The sequence below is a fragment of the Podarcis gaigeae genome (assembly GCF_964106915.1).
Source record: "Podarcis gaigeae genome assembly, chromosome: 2".
Classification (NCBI taxonomy): Eukaryota; Metazoa; Chordata; class Lepidosauria; order Squamata; family Lacertidae; genus Podarcis; species Podarcis gaigeae.
Window position 1 is genome coordinate 86,874,075 of NC_139679.1, and position 17,100 is coordinate 86,891,174.

At 44.3% G+C, this 17,100-nt stretch overlaps 1 protein-coding gene across 6 annotated transcripts in view; it reads left to right on the forward strand.

The window, feature by feature from the left end:
• The window catches only part of PLXNA1 (plexin A1), a 302,883-nt gene that overhangs the window by 227,948 nt on the left and 57,835 nt on the right, over positions 1–17,100 (forward strand). For all 6 annotated transcript variants that reach the window (XM_083721536.1, XM_083721535.1, XM_083721533.1 and 3 more), the window contains exons 11-16: positions 3,243–3,339; positions 4,353–4,543; positions 11,768–11,919; positions 13,935–14,055; positions 14,353–14,489; positions 15,540–15,707. In XM_083721536.1, coding sequence (XP_083577662.1) covers positions 3,243–3,339; positions 4,353–4,543; positions 11,768–11,919; positions 13,935–14,055; positions 14,353–14,489; positions 15,540–15,707 — 866 coding nt within the window. The remainder of the gene's footprint in view (positions 1–3,242; positions 3,340–4,352; positions 4,544–11,767; positions 11,920–13,934; positions 14,056–14,352; positions 14,490–15,539; positions 15,708–17,100) is intronic.

Below are 17,100 nucleotides of genomic sequence, written 5' to 3' on the forward strand. Positions count from 1 at the left end.
ATAGTATATCATGGTTATAGCCAGTCATGGTGCTCATGAAGTAACTGTCTCCAGGAGATAAAACACAGGTAATGCTGGGTTGTATCCAACGTTAGGCATACTCAGATCTAACTCTTAAAATGAACAAACATGACTAGCTTAGGTCTACAAATTTCTATGGGTCAATCTTACTAAAGCTTAGCTGGATGCATCCTAGTACATTTGAATCCTTCCACGATCCAGAGTAAACTCATCTGAAGTGCAGTTTGATGCTTTGAAAACCATCTCTCTGGATGTAAAGGTAAAGGTAAAGGTATCCCTGCCCGTATGGGCCAGTCGTGTCCGACTCTAGGGTTGTGCGCCCATCTCACTTAAGAGGCCGGGGGCCAGCGCTGTCCAGAGACACTTCCGGGTCACGTGGCCAGCATGACGAGGCTGCTCTGGCGAGCCTGCACCAGCGCAGCACACGGAAACGCCGTTTACCTTCCCGCTATAAAGCGGTACCTATTTATCTACTTGCACTTAAGAGTGCTTTCGAACTGCTTAGGTGGGCAGGAGCTGGGACCGAACGACGGGAGCTCACCCCGCCGTGGGGATTCAAACCACCAACCATACGATCGGCAAGTCCTAGGCACTGAGGTTTTACCCACAGCGCCACCCGTGTCCCTACAGCGCCACCCGCATCTCTCTCTGGATGTACATGCACACAATTCAAGGAGCTGGGGAAGGAAGGGCTCAGTTTGTTTAGAACATTAAATGAACAGTGGACTTTTGCATAGATCTTGGAATAACATTGATGGCTTGTGCAAAAGCATCATTTTGAAGAAGGCACTCCCTTGTGTGAGCAGACGTTTTGCTCAGTTATGTCATCAGTCCTTTTTTTTAATGCTAAAGTTACATTTTTAAAAAATTGAAAAATAATAATTACCTTTTAAAAATGTAAAGTGCTCTTTTATGCATATTATTGTGAGCATTCTAGGTTGAATTTTGTTTTTATAGTTGTATTGAAATGTTTTTGTAAGTCAAAACTTAGGGAAATTACAAATACATATAGATCACCATCATCTGCCTTGGGAGTTTTTATTGAAGGATGGTATAAAAGCATATTAAATAAATTAGTTCCTGAATGGGAACTTTGGCTGATACGCTTATTTTCTCCTTCAAAATTATTGTGCAGGATAGACTGTCATGTTCAACACCTTAGGGCAGCTAAATTTTACTGATTAGACCATACTTATATACAGTGAATGTCTTACTATATACAGTATTGCCTATGTTGCACTCTTTGAAATTGAAGGAGCGTGATGTAAACATATAATCTGTAAAGTAGTTATGCCCTACTGTTTGTAATGGGATTATTTTGCGATTGGTTGTCCTATGAGAAACACCCTGGTCTTTTCTCAGGAGCTCGGCCTTTCTCTGGTGGGTTTCTTACGCTAGTTCTGTACTTTCACCTGAGCGCTTTACACTGTAAAGCATTCAATCAAAAATGCAAAACCAGAGTCCCTTCTGTTTCTTTGCGCTTATCACTGAATTAAGCACAAAATAGGCTTTGAAGGAAGATGAGGCGTGGAAGCTTCTACCTTCTTTGAGTGGCAGGAGGATGTGGAGAAAGGGTGCTTGGGGGCATGGATATGCGGGGAAGGGAGGGGACCATACGCACTGCCTTCATCTTTCACTTCTCTGTGTCCTCATCAAGGCAGACTCAGTGCCATGGGCTGTGGGTAGGTGGGTGGGGTGGAGTGGGGGGGGGGAAGGATCCAAGGCACAGGGAGAGCTGATTCTCCAGTGTCCATAGCTCCCTAACAAACTGCAGCAAGCCATGAATCTTTCATTTAATCTCTCCTGACACGCCTGTCATTTTCTCCGGAGAGAAGCGGAGAATCTCTCGCCGAAGGAGGTCATTAGCTGTCAGGGAAGGTTCCGACTGCCTTCCTGTCTCTGTATCGATTAAGCCTCCACATGCACGCAGGCAGTGTGGAGGGAATATTGATGGGGCTGCCAGAGGTTTGGCTTGGGCTAGAGATTGGGTGTATCTTTTCCCTGGGTGGGACAAGGGCTCGTGGGGCTGCTTGATGAAGATATAACCCCAAATTTGTCTGCCTCTGCAACTCTGCCCTCACAGAGCTATTGTCCGCCTTAGGCTCTTGCTTTTTCGTTTTCTGTGTGGGAGCTTTATTTCCCTATACCCTAGGAAAGGCAGAATCTAATATTGCCAGCTCTGGAGAGCAGAGAGTGATGACTCCAGCTGCTGCTTAGTTTGAGATATCACTGTCACTCAGTTTGTACAGTTCACCAGAAAATCCTCCTCCTTTCATTGGAGGAGCAGGTTCAACATGAACACTGAATGTTAATCTGAATCAAATGATTAGCATGTTTAGTTTTTATTATATATCACCATAGTGACAATATTGTACAAGGGCTGTACACTATTGGAGGGGCTCTGAAAGCCACTTAGCCCACAGTGTGTGTATGCCAGCAGTGCTTTTTTTAAAAAAGTACAAATTCTTCACCCAGGTAACCTAATTCCTGTGCCAAGAGAAGCTGGAGTCTGTAATGCAAATAAATTATGCACATGATGTGACTTCAAATAGATTTGCTTATTTCCCACCAGTGATTCTGTTTCTGCTAGCTATAAGAGAGGCAGAAGAGCTATACGAAAGCATATCCAAACTCTTGCAATATTGTCTGTGCAAGTAAGAAGATTTGCAGGGGGAGGTTCTTGAGGCGCCTTGGAGTCCAGACTCCAATTCCTTTCCCTCAGAAAAGGCCTTCCGCCTGGCAGAATTCTAGGAAGCAGCTGGGAACTGGAAATACAGTGGTACCTCGGGTTACATATGCTTCAGGTTACATACGCTTCAGGTTACACACACTGCTAACTCAGCAATAGTGCTTCAGGTTAATAACTTTGCTTCAGGATAAGAACAGAAATCAGGCTCTGGTGGCGTGGCGGCAGCAGGAGGCCCCATTAGCTAAAGTGGTGCTTCAGGTTAAGAACAATTTCAGGTTAAGAACAGACCTCTGGAACAAATTAAGTACTTAACCCGAGGTACCACTGTATAAGTGCTGCCCCTGGATTTTGGAGACTTTGCATTTGACCAGAGTGTCTTGCTTGGGACCACAGATCCAGATGGGTACACTTAGAACGGGTCAGAAGAATGCAAAGCTCCCCTGTGGTCTGTGGTCTGATTCCTGATGTATATCTGTTTCTTTCTGTCTGAGGGTGCCTAATGGACTCTTTTCTCTTGTGTTTCCTCTGGCAGTATTCCTATGAAGGGAATGGCATCAGTGACCTCCCGGTGAACCTTTCCGTGGTATGGAATGGGAACTTCATCATTGACAATCCCCAGAACATCCAGGGTAAGCTGATGAAGTCGGGTGGGGTGGAGCACCCTTGGCAAGATACTGCAGGAGTTCCCTGCAATGAACTGCTTCTGCATTCCACTTCTGAGCCATCCACCTCAGGGCCAGATTGACACTAGTGCACCCCTACAGGTGTAAAATCAAATATTATGCTAGCCTGAGCAAACAAGCTTTCTAACACAGAGCAAAGTTAGAAGTGGTGGTCTGGGGATTACTGGTTTCTCTCCTGCCCATCAAAGTGCCTTGACCCTCCAAACGCGGTGTACTTGCTCTGAAACATTTTCTTGGTAGTGTGCTGTCCTTGTAAACATGCCCAGCCATTCAATAACTCGTTTGAGACTTAAATGCACGTTCACTTCCTAGACATAAAATGAAATCACTTTGAAGGCTGCTTTACGATCCTGGCTCCCGCTGCAAGGAACTTAGGACATGATAGTTAGGTTAGTTCTGTAATGGGCAAAGATTATTTCACACACACACCAAATAAATTCACAACATTCTTACAAAATCGTAAACCTCAGAGTTATTTGGGGAAGCCGTGACAACTATGCCAGTTCAAACCACTTGAAATTTGTGACCCTGATTGTGGCTTTCAGCTGAGATCCTAGCACAGGGAAAGGCAATGTTGTGCCTTTCATATGTTGGTGGATTGCAATTCCCAGCATCCCCGGCCACCATAGCCATAGGCTGGGGATGATGAGAGTTGTAGTCAGCAGCATGTGGAGGGCACCACTGGGTTATCCCTTCATTAGTGGATAGGCATTTGCATCATAAACAAATCCCTTGCTGGCTGTATTCAGTAGTGAAAGCTGAAAACTATATAGGCAGTGAATACTGTCAAAACTGGCCTGATACGACAAAGCATATGGAAGGTGGTAGACCTGAGGTCCTTTAGTGGGCATTGTCAACAATTACCCATCAGAGGGGGAATCTGTGTAGCAGTTCTGTCCCCACCCCACTCCCCAACTTCTTTTTGAATGTAAGCAGGGATTTGTGTTTTCTTCTTGCAGCTCACCTATACAAGTGCTCAGCTCTGCGCGAAAGCTGTGGGCTGTGCCTCAAGGCAGATCCACGCTTCGAGTGTGGCTGGTGCGTGTCAGAAAAGCGATGTTCCCTGCGCCAACATTGCCCAGCCTCTGAGAGCAGCTGGATGCATGCCAGCAATGGCAATAGCCGCTGTGCGGACCCCAAAATCATTAAGGTATGCTTGTGAAGGGTAAGCAGGGGGGAGGTTTTTCTTCTTCTCCTTTATCCTCAGTGCTGAATGGGAAATCGCCTATGGTGGAGGGTACATGGTGGTGGGCAGTTCTGAAGTATTTTAAGGCGTGGCTGGCCTAGCTACCAGCGTATGCAGTGTTCTTGTAGCATATGATACAAGATGTAGTATTCTCCTGACACTTTCTTTGTTCAGACACCAATAACTGGTGCGAAGCCTCTTCTTCCCACCAACCAGTGAGTGCTCAATGAACAGTAGCGAGCAGAATTAGTGTCTCCTGTGATATGCCGCTGATGGGGCAATGCAGCGGTGATTGTAATGGAGAATCAGTGGAATATGGTTGAGTGGTCAGAGTTGGATGCAGCTATCCTGTCTTCTGTATCCTGTCTTCTGTTCCTAACCCCAATTGACATTTCCCCCACTTCCAGTTTCTCCTTGTTCTCCTCTATCTATAGCAGGGATGGGGAAACCATGGCCCTCCAGGCATTGCTAAGATTACAACTCTCATCATGGTCAGTGGTCACTGTTTCGCCATTCTTGATCTGTAGAAGCATGGTCGTTTTGGAATCTGTTACTGTGGCTTAGGTTTTCGATGTCAATGTTTTGCTCTTAATGGGTATTGTTATATATGTTGTGAAAATCAGGCAAAGTGTACGCTTTTAAATAAGACATAAATAGGATGGAGATGAATAATATCAGGTGACACTTGTGACCTGTGCAAGTTCATTGGCCAGTGCTGGTGAAGACAGGCATTTCAAAGAGGGGTTGGACTCAGATTCACCGCATTATGAGAGGGCTTTGTTTCCAGGACTGATGATACATACTGAAATTTCACATAGAATGACTTTCTGTCGACTTACTACAACAGGCAGAGTAGTAGGAGTATATTTTTTTGGCTTGCATACCACTTTCTTTCTCTCCTGTGTTGACAGTGAATGTTTGATTCCCATTCTGGCCTGTTACACAGGATTCCTAGCAAATAGGATTCTGGAAGAAGATGAGGTTTGGTGTGTCGTGGATTCCTCACCCCCCACCCGGTTGTGTTCACAGTTTTTAGCCACCCATCTTTTCACTTCCTTAAGACTGGTTGTTTATCATTCCTCTTCTCTTGACAGCTGCTATGACCTTCATTTAATAAGATTGTGTATATTAATGTTAACATGTCGGTTGGGCCAGGCTCCAAGTGCATTAGCAGGGATTGGCAGGTAATTCTATTTGATATGTTCTATTTACCCATATACTGCAAGCCAGGCAGGCCTTGGTGGTGTTAATTACCAGAGTCTTAGCACAGTATCTCATCTATTTGGGTTTCAGTGTCTTATCTGTTGAAGGCTGGAAATTAGAGTAGTGCCTCTTGCACTCCCCAAAGCTAGTTGCTTCTTATTGCTGATTGGCATTGTGGGGCCCTGCACTGCGTTTGCCAAGGCCTTCACTCTTTGGAAGCCCCCAGCCCACCACAAAATCTGATGGGAGAGAGCCTGCCTAATTAGTGTCTGCATCTTCTATAAAAAGAAGTAATGACTAACACTGGAGATGGGAGGTGGGGGAATGACAGGGGAGTCTTACCGTCTCAAATCACGCAAGTTATATTACAGATTTCCAATGGAATAGTACTTAGCATTTATACAGTGCTTTAGGGTGCTCAGGATGTTTCAAATACAGTGGCCGGATACTATTTATTTTATTATATTTTTATACCGCTTTTCAGACAAATTGTCTCTTCCAGAGCAGCTCTCATCAATTAAAGAGAGAGGGAAGAAGAGAGAGAGGGAGAGATGGTAGCCTTCCATCAGGCTTCCAAACTTAAAAAAATAAATAAGAAGGAACACAAAGAAAAGGGAGGTGGAGGGAAAAGGTAGAGCAAGGGATATCATTTTGACAGTACTACAGCAAGGTGGTGAGTTGTAAATAGGCATTTATTTGATTGTGGGTTGTGTTTATGAGATGACTCATAAACTAAATTCTCCAGGTGGCAAGCAGAGATTGAAAACACAATAATAAAACCACACTACAATAAAACCCACAGTAAGATTAAGAGACATAAAAGCAAAGTACAAAACCAGCACAATAAAATGCCACAGACAGCACAGAACTAAAACAGCCATCAGATGCATGCACTAAAGCCACCATATGCCACAGGACTTAAAGTCTGATCTTAAAAGACCTGGGAGAATAGAAAAGTCTTAGCCTGGTGCTAAAAAGGCAGCAATGTCGGTGCCCAGCAAGCTACCCTAGGGAGAGTATTCCTTAGTCAAGGGCTGCCACCAGAAAGTCCCTCCTTTGTTTCTACCCTCCAAGCTTCACATTGAGAAGCTAAACAGAGAGGGGCATAACCAGAGAGAATATAGCCATTGTGACTAGTAGCAATTGATAGCCTTGTCCTCCATGAATGTGTCTGAACCTCTTTTAAAGCCATCCAAGTTGGTGGCCATTACTACTTCCTGTGGGAACACATTCCGTAGTTTAAGTATTCACTGTGTGAAGAACTGCATCTCTTCCTGGGTCACCAGCTCCTTTTAGACAAGTGTATGATACTAGAATCCTAAATCTTGATTTAAGATATTCACACTGACTCCTGATTGCAAGGTATGAAGCTCTCAAGAACCAATTCTGACTGAACCCTGTTATGTGAAGTGTGGGGCTGTCATGAAGAGCTTTGTGAACCTAAAACCATTATGTAGTGTCACGGCTACTAAATGGTGTTGATAACGTACATTTTGTTTACCTGCCAATTTTTGAGCACTTGCCAGCATTAGGTTTTAATGATACTCTCTGCATCATTAAATAATTAAAATTAAATTAAGAACTTGTCCCACTAATTGTAAGTCCTGTGTAGGCAAATCAAGTAGTGTGCCTCTCCATTCCAAGTTTGGGGACTTAACATTGGTGCTTTTTCCAACTGTTGCTCTAGTTGAAGCCTTGAAGGCCATGCAGCCTTTGTAGGTGCTCCTCCAGACAATTGTTGATGACTTCCTGGTGCTTTCTAGATGTTGTTGGGCTCCAGCTCCCATTAGCCTTGACCAGTGTAACCAATAGTAATGGGAGTTGGACCTAAACAGCACCAAAAGGGCACCACGTTGGCTACCCTTGCGATAAGATCAGCTTCAGTGCAGTGGAATGAATGATGGGCACAGCATGCACAAAGAAATAGAATATGTAACCTTTTCTCCTGGAAAATGTTAAACTGTATGGGTCATTAGTCTGGAACAGGTGGAGAACTTTCTGCTTGGCACTCTGATTCCTTCTACTCCAAGGGTTTCAGAAGAGCACCATTTGAGTTAAGACTAGAGCCATCGGATGTCCTGCTGAAATAATTTATCAGCTTGCATTTTGCTTTCACTATCTCTGTAGCACCGTTACTGTACAGAAGGCTTTACAATGTTCTAATCTCCTCAGAACGATAATACTATGCCAAATATACGAGTTTAGCCTTAATTTTACGGTGGCGAGTCAGTGCTCCATTATACCTTCCAGACTTGTCTTTTATCAACCTGGCATGATGCTATGTTCCAGAATCAAGCCCAAATGTAGTGCCTTTCTTTCTTAACACAGCTTGGGAAGCAAACCCATCATTCTAAGTAGCCGTGCTACCGATGTCAGTATTGCTTCACTTTTGAAAGCCTGATCTCAGAGACTCCTAATAGAAGTTTTGCTGCTGCACAAGAAGATGGAAGGTTGCTTCTGTGTGCTTTCAAAGCTCCAGTTTTAAGTGGTACATTCTCAGATAGAATATATGCATTCAGGCGCAGGAGGGCCATTTTGAAATGAAATGATCAAATGGCCAAACCGGTTAGTTGATGATTCATTATCTCATCTTTTGGGCACTGATATATCTTGTGTCCACTTCATTTGGCAGATCTGAAGGGTTTGTGCTCTGAAACCAATTAGCAAAAGAGTGCTGTTGTTTGTCAGGGATGGAGCTGGGGTGGGAGAGTGCCTGCTTCTGTGACTCTGTGTGTGAGTGTTTAAGGGGAGACGGTTCAAGAAAGAGCCAGATTTCGCTGCCAGCTCTGGTTCCCAAGTGCCTTGTTTAGCCGCGACCTCCCCACACAGTGTGTCAAGCAGTGTCAACTTTTTCCCAGAGTTGCTGCTCCCCAAACGTGTGGCCCTTGTCAGTTTTGCTGCAGTGGAGGGGAAATCTAACATACCACGGCAGCCTTTAACACTAATTTAACAATACCAAACAAACAGCCACGGCTCACCAAGTATCCCAGAGGAGCCCAATTTAGGAAAGAATGACTTGGGTTGCCTGCTGCAGCAGCTGCCTTAATGAGTTCTGATCCAGGACTTTAGCAGATGATTGGATTGAATTTAGGCGAGCAGCAAACCCCCAAAGCTCAAATCGGTTTGACTGTTGTATAAATTCTGAGGCATAGCATGTGATTGCCCTAGGCCTGCTTGTAAGTTAACTCGTGGAGCAGCCTGCAAGTCAGGGAGCGGAGAAGGGAGCCAGGGTTTGTGGGCTTTGGATACCTATTCCAAGTTGGCTTTGGGCAAGCTACAACCTCTTTGTGCCTTGGCTGCTGGTAATTCTCCAGCGTAGCCTCCTTTTGCTGCTTTGTTAATGAGACTTGGATGGTGTTTGTGAGGCAAGAATCGGAGAATGAAAAATGAAGTGTTACGTTTTAATGACGCATGTTGATACCTTGGTCAGGTATGTTGAAGGAGATGTTCTTTACGTTTGCACTGTCCCCTGGGACTGGAGGAAATAGTTGGTTTTCTACTTCCCCTCTACCAAATCTGTCTGCTCCAAATGATGGCCCATATTGTAGAATGAAAGGGCCCCGTTCTGGAGGCGAGGAGTGTCTGAGGACCTGTGATTCTGAGAGTACAGGCCTAACACAAATTTTGCCTGTCTTTAGGGGCGGCTACTGGAGGAGCGTAGTGTTACAGAGGCTGAGATCTCTCCAGCTAGAAAAGAGTTGCATCATACACGAGCAGCCTTTTGCCATCTTATTATTGTAGCGCACTCTGCCTGCTGCTACCCTCCTTGACAAATATTCAGAAGAGATGCCTGATACACAGTGAGATAGCATGGGGACTGCAGGATTGCTATGTATTTTCGCTCAAGTCTGTGGCCCTATTGTTAGCCATGGTAAGGCTTGTCTGCCTGAAGCAGCATAGTTTGGGGTAACATTAAAAGGCAGCCATTCCTGCCCCACCCCCAGCTATTTTATTAATATATTTTACCACCATTGGTGGTGGTGGCAGAGTTGCCATTTGGATTATCGGCCTCAGGCATGAATTTTGGGGGGGCTGTTTCTCATTACGTTTATGTTTCAAGATCTCCATTGATGCCTTACTAGTTATCCAGCAACAATAGAAGATACTGGCTTAGAACTAAGAAGTTTGGCCCACACATGCCTTAGAAATCTCTTTCCCATCTTATGACACATCTTTACTGTTAAAATCAACACAGTCTGTGCCTTCCTAACAATGCAATCTGTGCAAGAGCGTGTAGTGAGGTAACTTTGTGGCTGCCTCATAATTATAGAAATCCCTGCTCCTGGAGGTTTGCCAGAGCCTGTGCATTATCTGTAGATAATATAAGGCTTTTCTGTTGGAAGCAGCAATGGGAGGCCTGTAGTGGCTTTGTCTTGATGATATTTTGATGCCTTCGGTCTATTTTTAAACATGAGATCCTTTCTGAACATTTGGAAGCTGGCAGGATGCAGATTTAAACAAATAATGGGGATGTGTTCTCAGGCATGGTTGCTACTTCCCACCAGCTTAGAAAGTTTAGGCTGTATGCAGAGCCAGCAGGAACGGTGGGACCAGTAGCTTTAATGTTGACTGGTCAGGTAAGCAATCTGCAGTTGGTTTTGCTAGGCCTATTTCAGTGCATCGACAATGACTATGCTGAGGCTTCTTTCTCCTGGAGCCCACTTCCCTTGGCTTGGGGTTGCCAGTGACCCAGCACAGAGCTTTCCCCACCTGCATGCCCATTAATCGTCTTATCACTTGCAGGTGTGTGCTGAGCACCAGGGGGGCAGAAAAATGTGGTGTAAAATTGCCCATAATTGCCTTGTTAGTGGTAATGGTGGGCCCGTGCCACACTGCTCATCCGTCATCACGCAGTGTGTGTCAAGCCACACCTGTCCGCTTTATTGGGAATCATCTTAACAAATGAGGCATATCGTGCTCACTGGGGCTCCCCTCCCTCCCCAGCTGGTGCTGTCAGAAACTTCACATGCTGGGATACACCAGAGTTGGTAGGGGAAGAGAGGATCCACTTTACAGGGGTTAACTGGTGTCTCCCTTGGTGGGGAGGGCTCTGGAGAGATTACTTTCCCTCCGTTAACTCACAGCATGAAAGAAAAATAGCCTCTCTGCAAGTGTCCACTGCCCTTGCCAAGAATATGCAGAATGCAAAAAAAGTAAAAAAAAAAGTGGGACGTTCTGTGCCATTCTGAAGGATAGTCCATTGTTGAGACCGTGAGCAAGCCATGCTACGGAAAAAAACTTTTACTATTTCCATTTTCATGTCACCATACCTACAGAGTGAGCCAGAGCGAATCAGCAGCTTACATACATTAGCCATTGTGATACCTTGGAGCCACCTGCTTGAATATTAGCAGAATCAACAGTCCAGCCATTCCAAACATGTGGTTTAGGCGTCCTGAAGCTTATTCACAGGGGGATAGATGCATGGGTGTTATTTTCTTTTTGCTGTGCTTCAGCACAATGAAACTCCCGGTGCTTTCCAGAAATGTAAAATGTATTTTCGTCGTGTGCACGGCCCAGATGCCTTCTCTCCAGTTGCTGTGGTTGGAAGGGAATGACTGGGACTCGGTCCTTCAGGGCAAAGCTGAAATATTGCACTGGTTGTCCTTAATACTACCAAAGTTCTTAGCACCATGCAGGTGGTGAATAGTTGGTGTAGAACAATACCTGGTTTGTGTGGCAGTACTGTGGGGAGCAGAGAAGAGGATGTTGTGTCAACAGGTTGAGGTGGGAAAGGTGGATTATTATCACTGCTTGGAAGACAGCAACCTATTCAGAACACCTGTCTGGGTTTTAAGCATTTGCAATCTTCATTTTAGTTTACCTGATTATATGTTTATTTTCTAACCTGCATGGAGCTGTAGATATTTAAATAAGCCCTAGATATATAAATGTTGGGCGAGCTGCTGAGTTGTTATGGCATGCAGGCAAGCTGTTGACAATGGCCTAATGAATCCAATAACAGTCTGGTTTGTTTCTTCCTAGCTGACACCTGAAACAGGCCCCCGGCAGGGCGGTACTCGCTTAACCATCACTGGAGAGAACCTGGGCTTGAAGTTTGAGGACATACGCTTGGGTGTGTGGGTTGGCAAAGTGACATGCATGCCCATCGAGAGTGAATACATCAGCGCTGAGCAGTAAGTAACTTCCAAAAGAGGGCTGGCAATGAAGGGATGGGCTGTGGGAATATCTCAGTAGTATATTGGTCCTCTGGTTTGCTGGACCAAGATACAAGCCAAAGCTTTGCTAAAGAACAGCTTTTGCTAAAGATGCTGCTTAGGGTTGATGAGGTCATATCTGTTTCTTATCCAGTCTAGTTTCAGGCTTAGTTTCGGGACCAAAACAGCATTGGTGGATTATCTGTGCCAGAAACTAGTTGGGGAGTTTATCCTTTTTTGGTTCTGCAGCATTTGATACCATGGAGAATTCCTGGGATTCTTGGCTGGTATAGGCACTGGGAACATCATTTTATGGTGGAAGTAGTTCAGAAGGTAGTCTTGGGGAATGTGTTGCTCAGCCTCTTGGCTTGTGGCTCTTTTTCACCTCCTCCATTTTTTAAAAAACGTCTAGATGAAGCTGTAAGGGTACGGCTTCATCTATACGCTGATGATACCTAGCTCTATCGCTCCTTTTCAACTAATCTGATGAAGTGGTGGAAATTTTGAACCATCGACTGGATGCAGTGAAGGACTTGATGGGGACTAACAAGGCCTCAGTCCACATAAGACAGAGGTGCAATTGTTCAGTAGAGAAGCTAATTCAGGACTGAGAGTCCAACTAGTCTGAGATGGGGTTGCATTAGCTCTGAAGAATCAGATTCACTATTTGGGAGTGTTCTTAGATGCAGCATTACTCCTGGAAGTTCAGGTGGCTACTGTGACCAGGTGGTCTAAATGTCACTGCCAGCAGATCGTGGGATGTGAAGGACCAGTGTGGTCTAGTCAATAAGAGTTGAACTGGGACTAGGTTCAGCTCCCTGCTTACTTATGAAGCTCACTGGGTAACCATAGGAGTAACCACTGTATCTCTTGTCCTAACCTCCCCATATGGAGAAGTTACGATAATAAATAGGATGACAAGTGAATGAAAAACTCTCTTGAGTTGTTTGGAGAAAAAAGATGGATGGAAGAGTGGCTAGAAAGACCTATTGAATCTTTCTAGATAGCTTCTGTATTTGGTTGCACAAAATACTGGCAAAATGTGAGTATTTTGCAACATTTTATGAGAATGATTCATCTGACTTCATTAGTAAGAAATATTTGGTGAATGGCTCTACATGACTGACTGGAAGAGTTAGTCTTCCAGTCTTTCACAGGCTTTCTTGAAGCTATGATTTTGGAAGATTTTAACTTTCTATACTTAGTGGTGGTGGGTTCTTTTGCAGAGTTAGCATTAGTTTAAAGTCCCGCTCTGGATATTCTGAATGTATTTTCTGGCTTCTTAGCAAAGTCCTTGATGTGTGTTGGGAGATCTGCACTATCTAAAGCTGATCAATTCTGGCTAGCCAGCTGGAAGCAATAACTTCCTTTTCTCTCTGTATATCCTCCTTTGTTCTACTGTCTTAACAACTCAGGCTATTCCAATTTAAAAACATGTATAAATTTATAGAGCAAGTTCAAAAAGCAAGAGGATTTAATAAGAGAAATCAATTTATGAACATGTGGGTGCCTTTCCTTTCATATGCAGATAGCAGTGATTTCAAATACGTGTGCTGGAAATGTGTAGGATTTTTTTCGCATTGTTTAATTTATGGACGGTGCATTAACACAACTGCAATAGGAATAAGGGAGGAGGGAAAACAGGGGTTCTTTTCTGTTTCTCTTTGTATTTTGTTAAATTTTAATTGATTTCCTGCTGAGTTGAGTGTTATAGCACTCGTAATATTTTATATATTTTGCAGTTTTGATATGCCTATTGTTCAAAAGTCAATTTGATATGTGCTGAGAAATCACTTCCTGAAATTGTGAAATGGCATTTAATTAAAAAGCAACAGCAACAGCCCAGGAAAATGTGACGACAAGTGCTTGTCCTTACTATAAATTAGAGCAGAAATAACTGGCTTCTTGCCTGAGCAGGTGGCCTGAGAACTGCAGGCCAGCTCTGCTGAGACATTGCGTACATGTTACACAATCACTTACTGTGCCTTCCCTAGGATCGTCTGTGAGATTGGAGAAGCCAGCCCAAGCAAAATCCAAGAGGCCCCTGTGGAAGTTTGTGTCAGGGATTGCTCCCCCAGCTACAAGGCTATATCCCCGAAAAGCTTCACCTTTGTGGTAAGGATGTATTCTTTTCTATCACCTTTCCTTACTTTGAATCCCACTTCCCTCCTATAATTAGTTTTATTTATCTAAATTTTGCAAGGCCACCTATGCGCTTGACTATCTAACTCACTTTTTATTATCAAGAGGTGTCTAGTAGAGTGAAAGAATGTATTGTGGCCCTGTGGTGCACAAAATGGCTGAGGTCAGAGGAATTTTCCCAGCATTTCCCTCGCAGCATTCACTTTTATTGTTCCTGGGCACCAAGGACACCTTCTGAACTCTGTGACTTGCTGTGTTTCCCTTTGACAGACTCCCACTTTCTCGCAAGTGTCACCAGCACGGGGCCCTGTCTCAGGGGGCACCTGGATCAGCATAAAAGGAAAGCACCTTGATGCAGGAAGTGACATCACAGTAACCATTGGAGGGCAACAGTGCGCCTTTCCAAGGTGAGCCTCTCATGGGTGGAAACCGTTGTGGAGTGGAGGGCTCCAAACGCACTGAGCAATGTGAACGAAGGGGATGCAAGGATGTGTGTGTGAGAGAGTATGTATTCTAAAATAAGGTACCACTCTTAAGGAGCCAAGCAAAAACTCCCGTGTAATTCTTTTCAAGGCTCATTTTTTTATATTTTGGGGTTAAAAAGACCGAAGACTGTTGAATTTCTTTTCCCTCTAAAAAGCACAAATCCCTGAGCCATGAAGTGGATAATTTTTAGATTAGGGATGATAATGGAGCGGCTCTTTAAATATTTTCGTGCAGTAATTACTGGTTATCAGCTCTAATCGCTGCTGTTTGCAGCAGCCGCACGATGGGGAACGCTCCGGAGTTGCGCTGGCTCTGCCGGCTGCCTTTGCTTTATTTTTCTTTTTGTGTTAACTGATAATTTTAGCATCACTTCCCCGAGTCAGGGAGAAATGGGGTACCACATGTAGAGGGTGGCACTTCACTCCTTTATTCCTTTGTGTCAGATGTGAACAGTTGGACTGATCCATGGCCTGGGAGCAAGGCTGGATTCTTTCAGAGTAGGTTCCATTGGGTTCTCTTCCACATTTTATTCATATATGAGCTCAGGGCTACGCCAACATGGGATTTGCATTGATACAATCAATAGCTCAGCTGTCCTTGGGCACTCCTCAGCTCCTGCTAGAATTTGCAGGAAATGCCATGTCTAAACCTTTAGGTAGACTTATTTTACCCTTTTGTAGATTAGCAGTCTCCCCTTCAGCTGAGCAGCTTTGGGAATCAGACATACAGTCTGTGGCCCATGGTGCTTGTGGTGAGAAGGCATTGGCGCACTACACACATCTGTTTAATGGGGCACATTTTTGCTGCCATGTAGTGTTGGTAGAGAGATCAAAAAGCTTGACACCAGGCAGAGTATCCAGCAAGTTTGTTGCTGAGATTGTGGCATGGCATGGCAGCAGGAAGAATATTTGTTGGCCCTTCCTATAGCTAAAGATGTTGATTTTGTTTCCCTCTTTCTCTGTGTCTTACAGGAGAAATGCTGTTGAAATCCGGTGCAGGACACCACCTGGCCAAAGCTCAGGAGAGTCTCCCATCCTCATCCATATAAACCGGGCTATACTTAGCAGCCCTGAGGTGGCATATTTCTATACTGATGACCCCACCATTCAGAAGATAGACCCCGAATGGAGCATCAACAGGTAGCACTGAAGGGAATGGATTTGCAGGATAAAAATAAAGAAAAGAATGTGCATATTAGGAATATCGGTGGTTGTTCATCCATTTATTAGCAGCTTTGCTGTTCTTTGAAAAGCTTTGCATTTTGCTAAGTCACTCTGCCAGAAACCAGGATGATTTCCTCAGAACCCCACTTCCCGGAACCCACTGCAAGAGGTGTGGTGTGATGTGCATAGCACCCTATGTGCCGGCCTGTCAGTAGAGAATAAAACACTGTTCCCATGTTCATTCTCAGTGTCCAGCCATAACAATAATAATTTTATTATTTTATTATTTATACCCCACCTGTCTGGCTGGGTTTCCCCAGCCAACTGGGCAGCTAGCAGTTTCTAACAGAGGTTAATGCCAACATTAAGCCAGTTAAATCACAACTTTGCCTATACTCAATTGACAACAGTGGAGGGGTGCTGCTGCTTTGCCTTGCAGTGCTTCCCATGAGCCACACATAAGAACTGTGTCTGCTGGCGAGTTTTGTAAAGCTCCTGAAGCAGCAGACCTTTGATTCTGATGCTGACTTTCTTCCATAGTAGAAATACGAAATGTAACAACCATAAGAGCTATAGCAGCAATTACCTGTTATTTGCAGTGTATACTTCAGTGTGATCTAAGGCCCAGGATCAAAAGAGTCAAAGCAGGACCCAGGAAATTTTCCTCTGCAACTGGGTGCCATGTGGAAGTCCAAAATGAAAACTGGAAGGAGCATGACTCTTTCAGAATGGAATTTGCTATCGGCTAATGCCACTGAATGTGTGTTTGAAAATGTGTATTATGGTTATTTTAAAGAGGATCTAGTTATGTAGGGAAGAAAGTAAGCTCTGGTTCAATAGGTTAGGCCAGTGCAGGAGATGTGTTTGGTATGACATAAAGAAGTAGGCCAGTGCTGCCTGACACCACTTGCTAATTGTATATTTTTCCTCTGTTTTGGTGATTTTGAGTAAAATCTATGTGTTGCTCTACATGGTAAGTGGTGACATCTGTGTGCAAAGCATAGTTAGATGTGATGTAAGAAGATCTGTGATGTCAGGAGGGTCTCCTTTATTTTCAAGGTTAAAGGAAATATGATGGTGATGGATTAGATTGGTGTCATGGTGACTGGAAGTAGTGGTAACACTGCAGCATTTTACCTTCTGAGTGACTGTTTTCTCCTAGGGAGAAAAGTAAACTTTTTTTGGTGGGGGGGTCAATTTGAAAAAATACATGTGAAGAAAGGGTCGGCCCCCACCTTCAGGCAAGTGCCGTGACTCCATTTCAAGGGTCTCTGTAGCTGCTTTTTTCTCAAAACAGCTGTAAGATCTTATTATGGATCTCCCAACGTCATGTCCCTTTGAAATGGTCCTCAGAAATATTAGTCTTAAA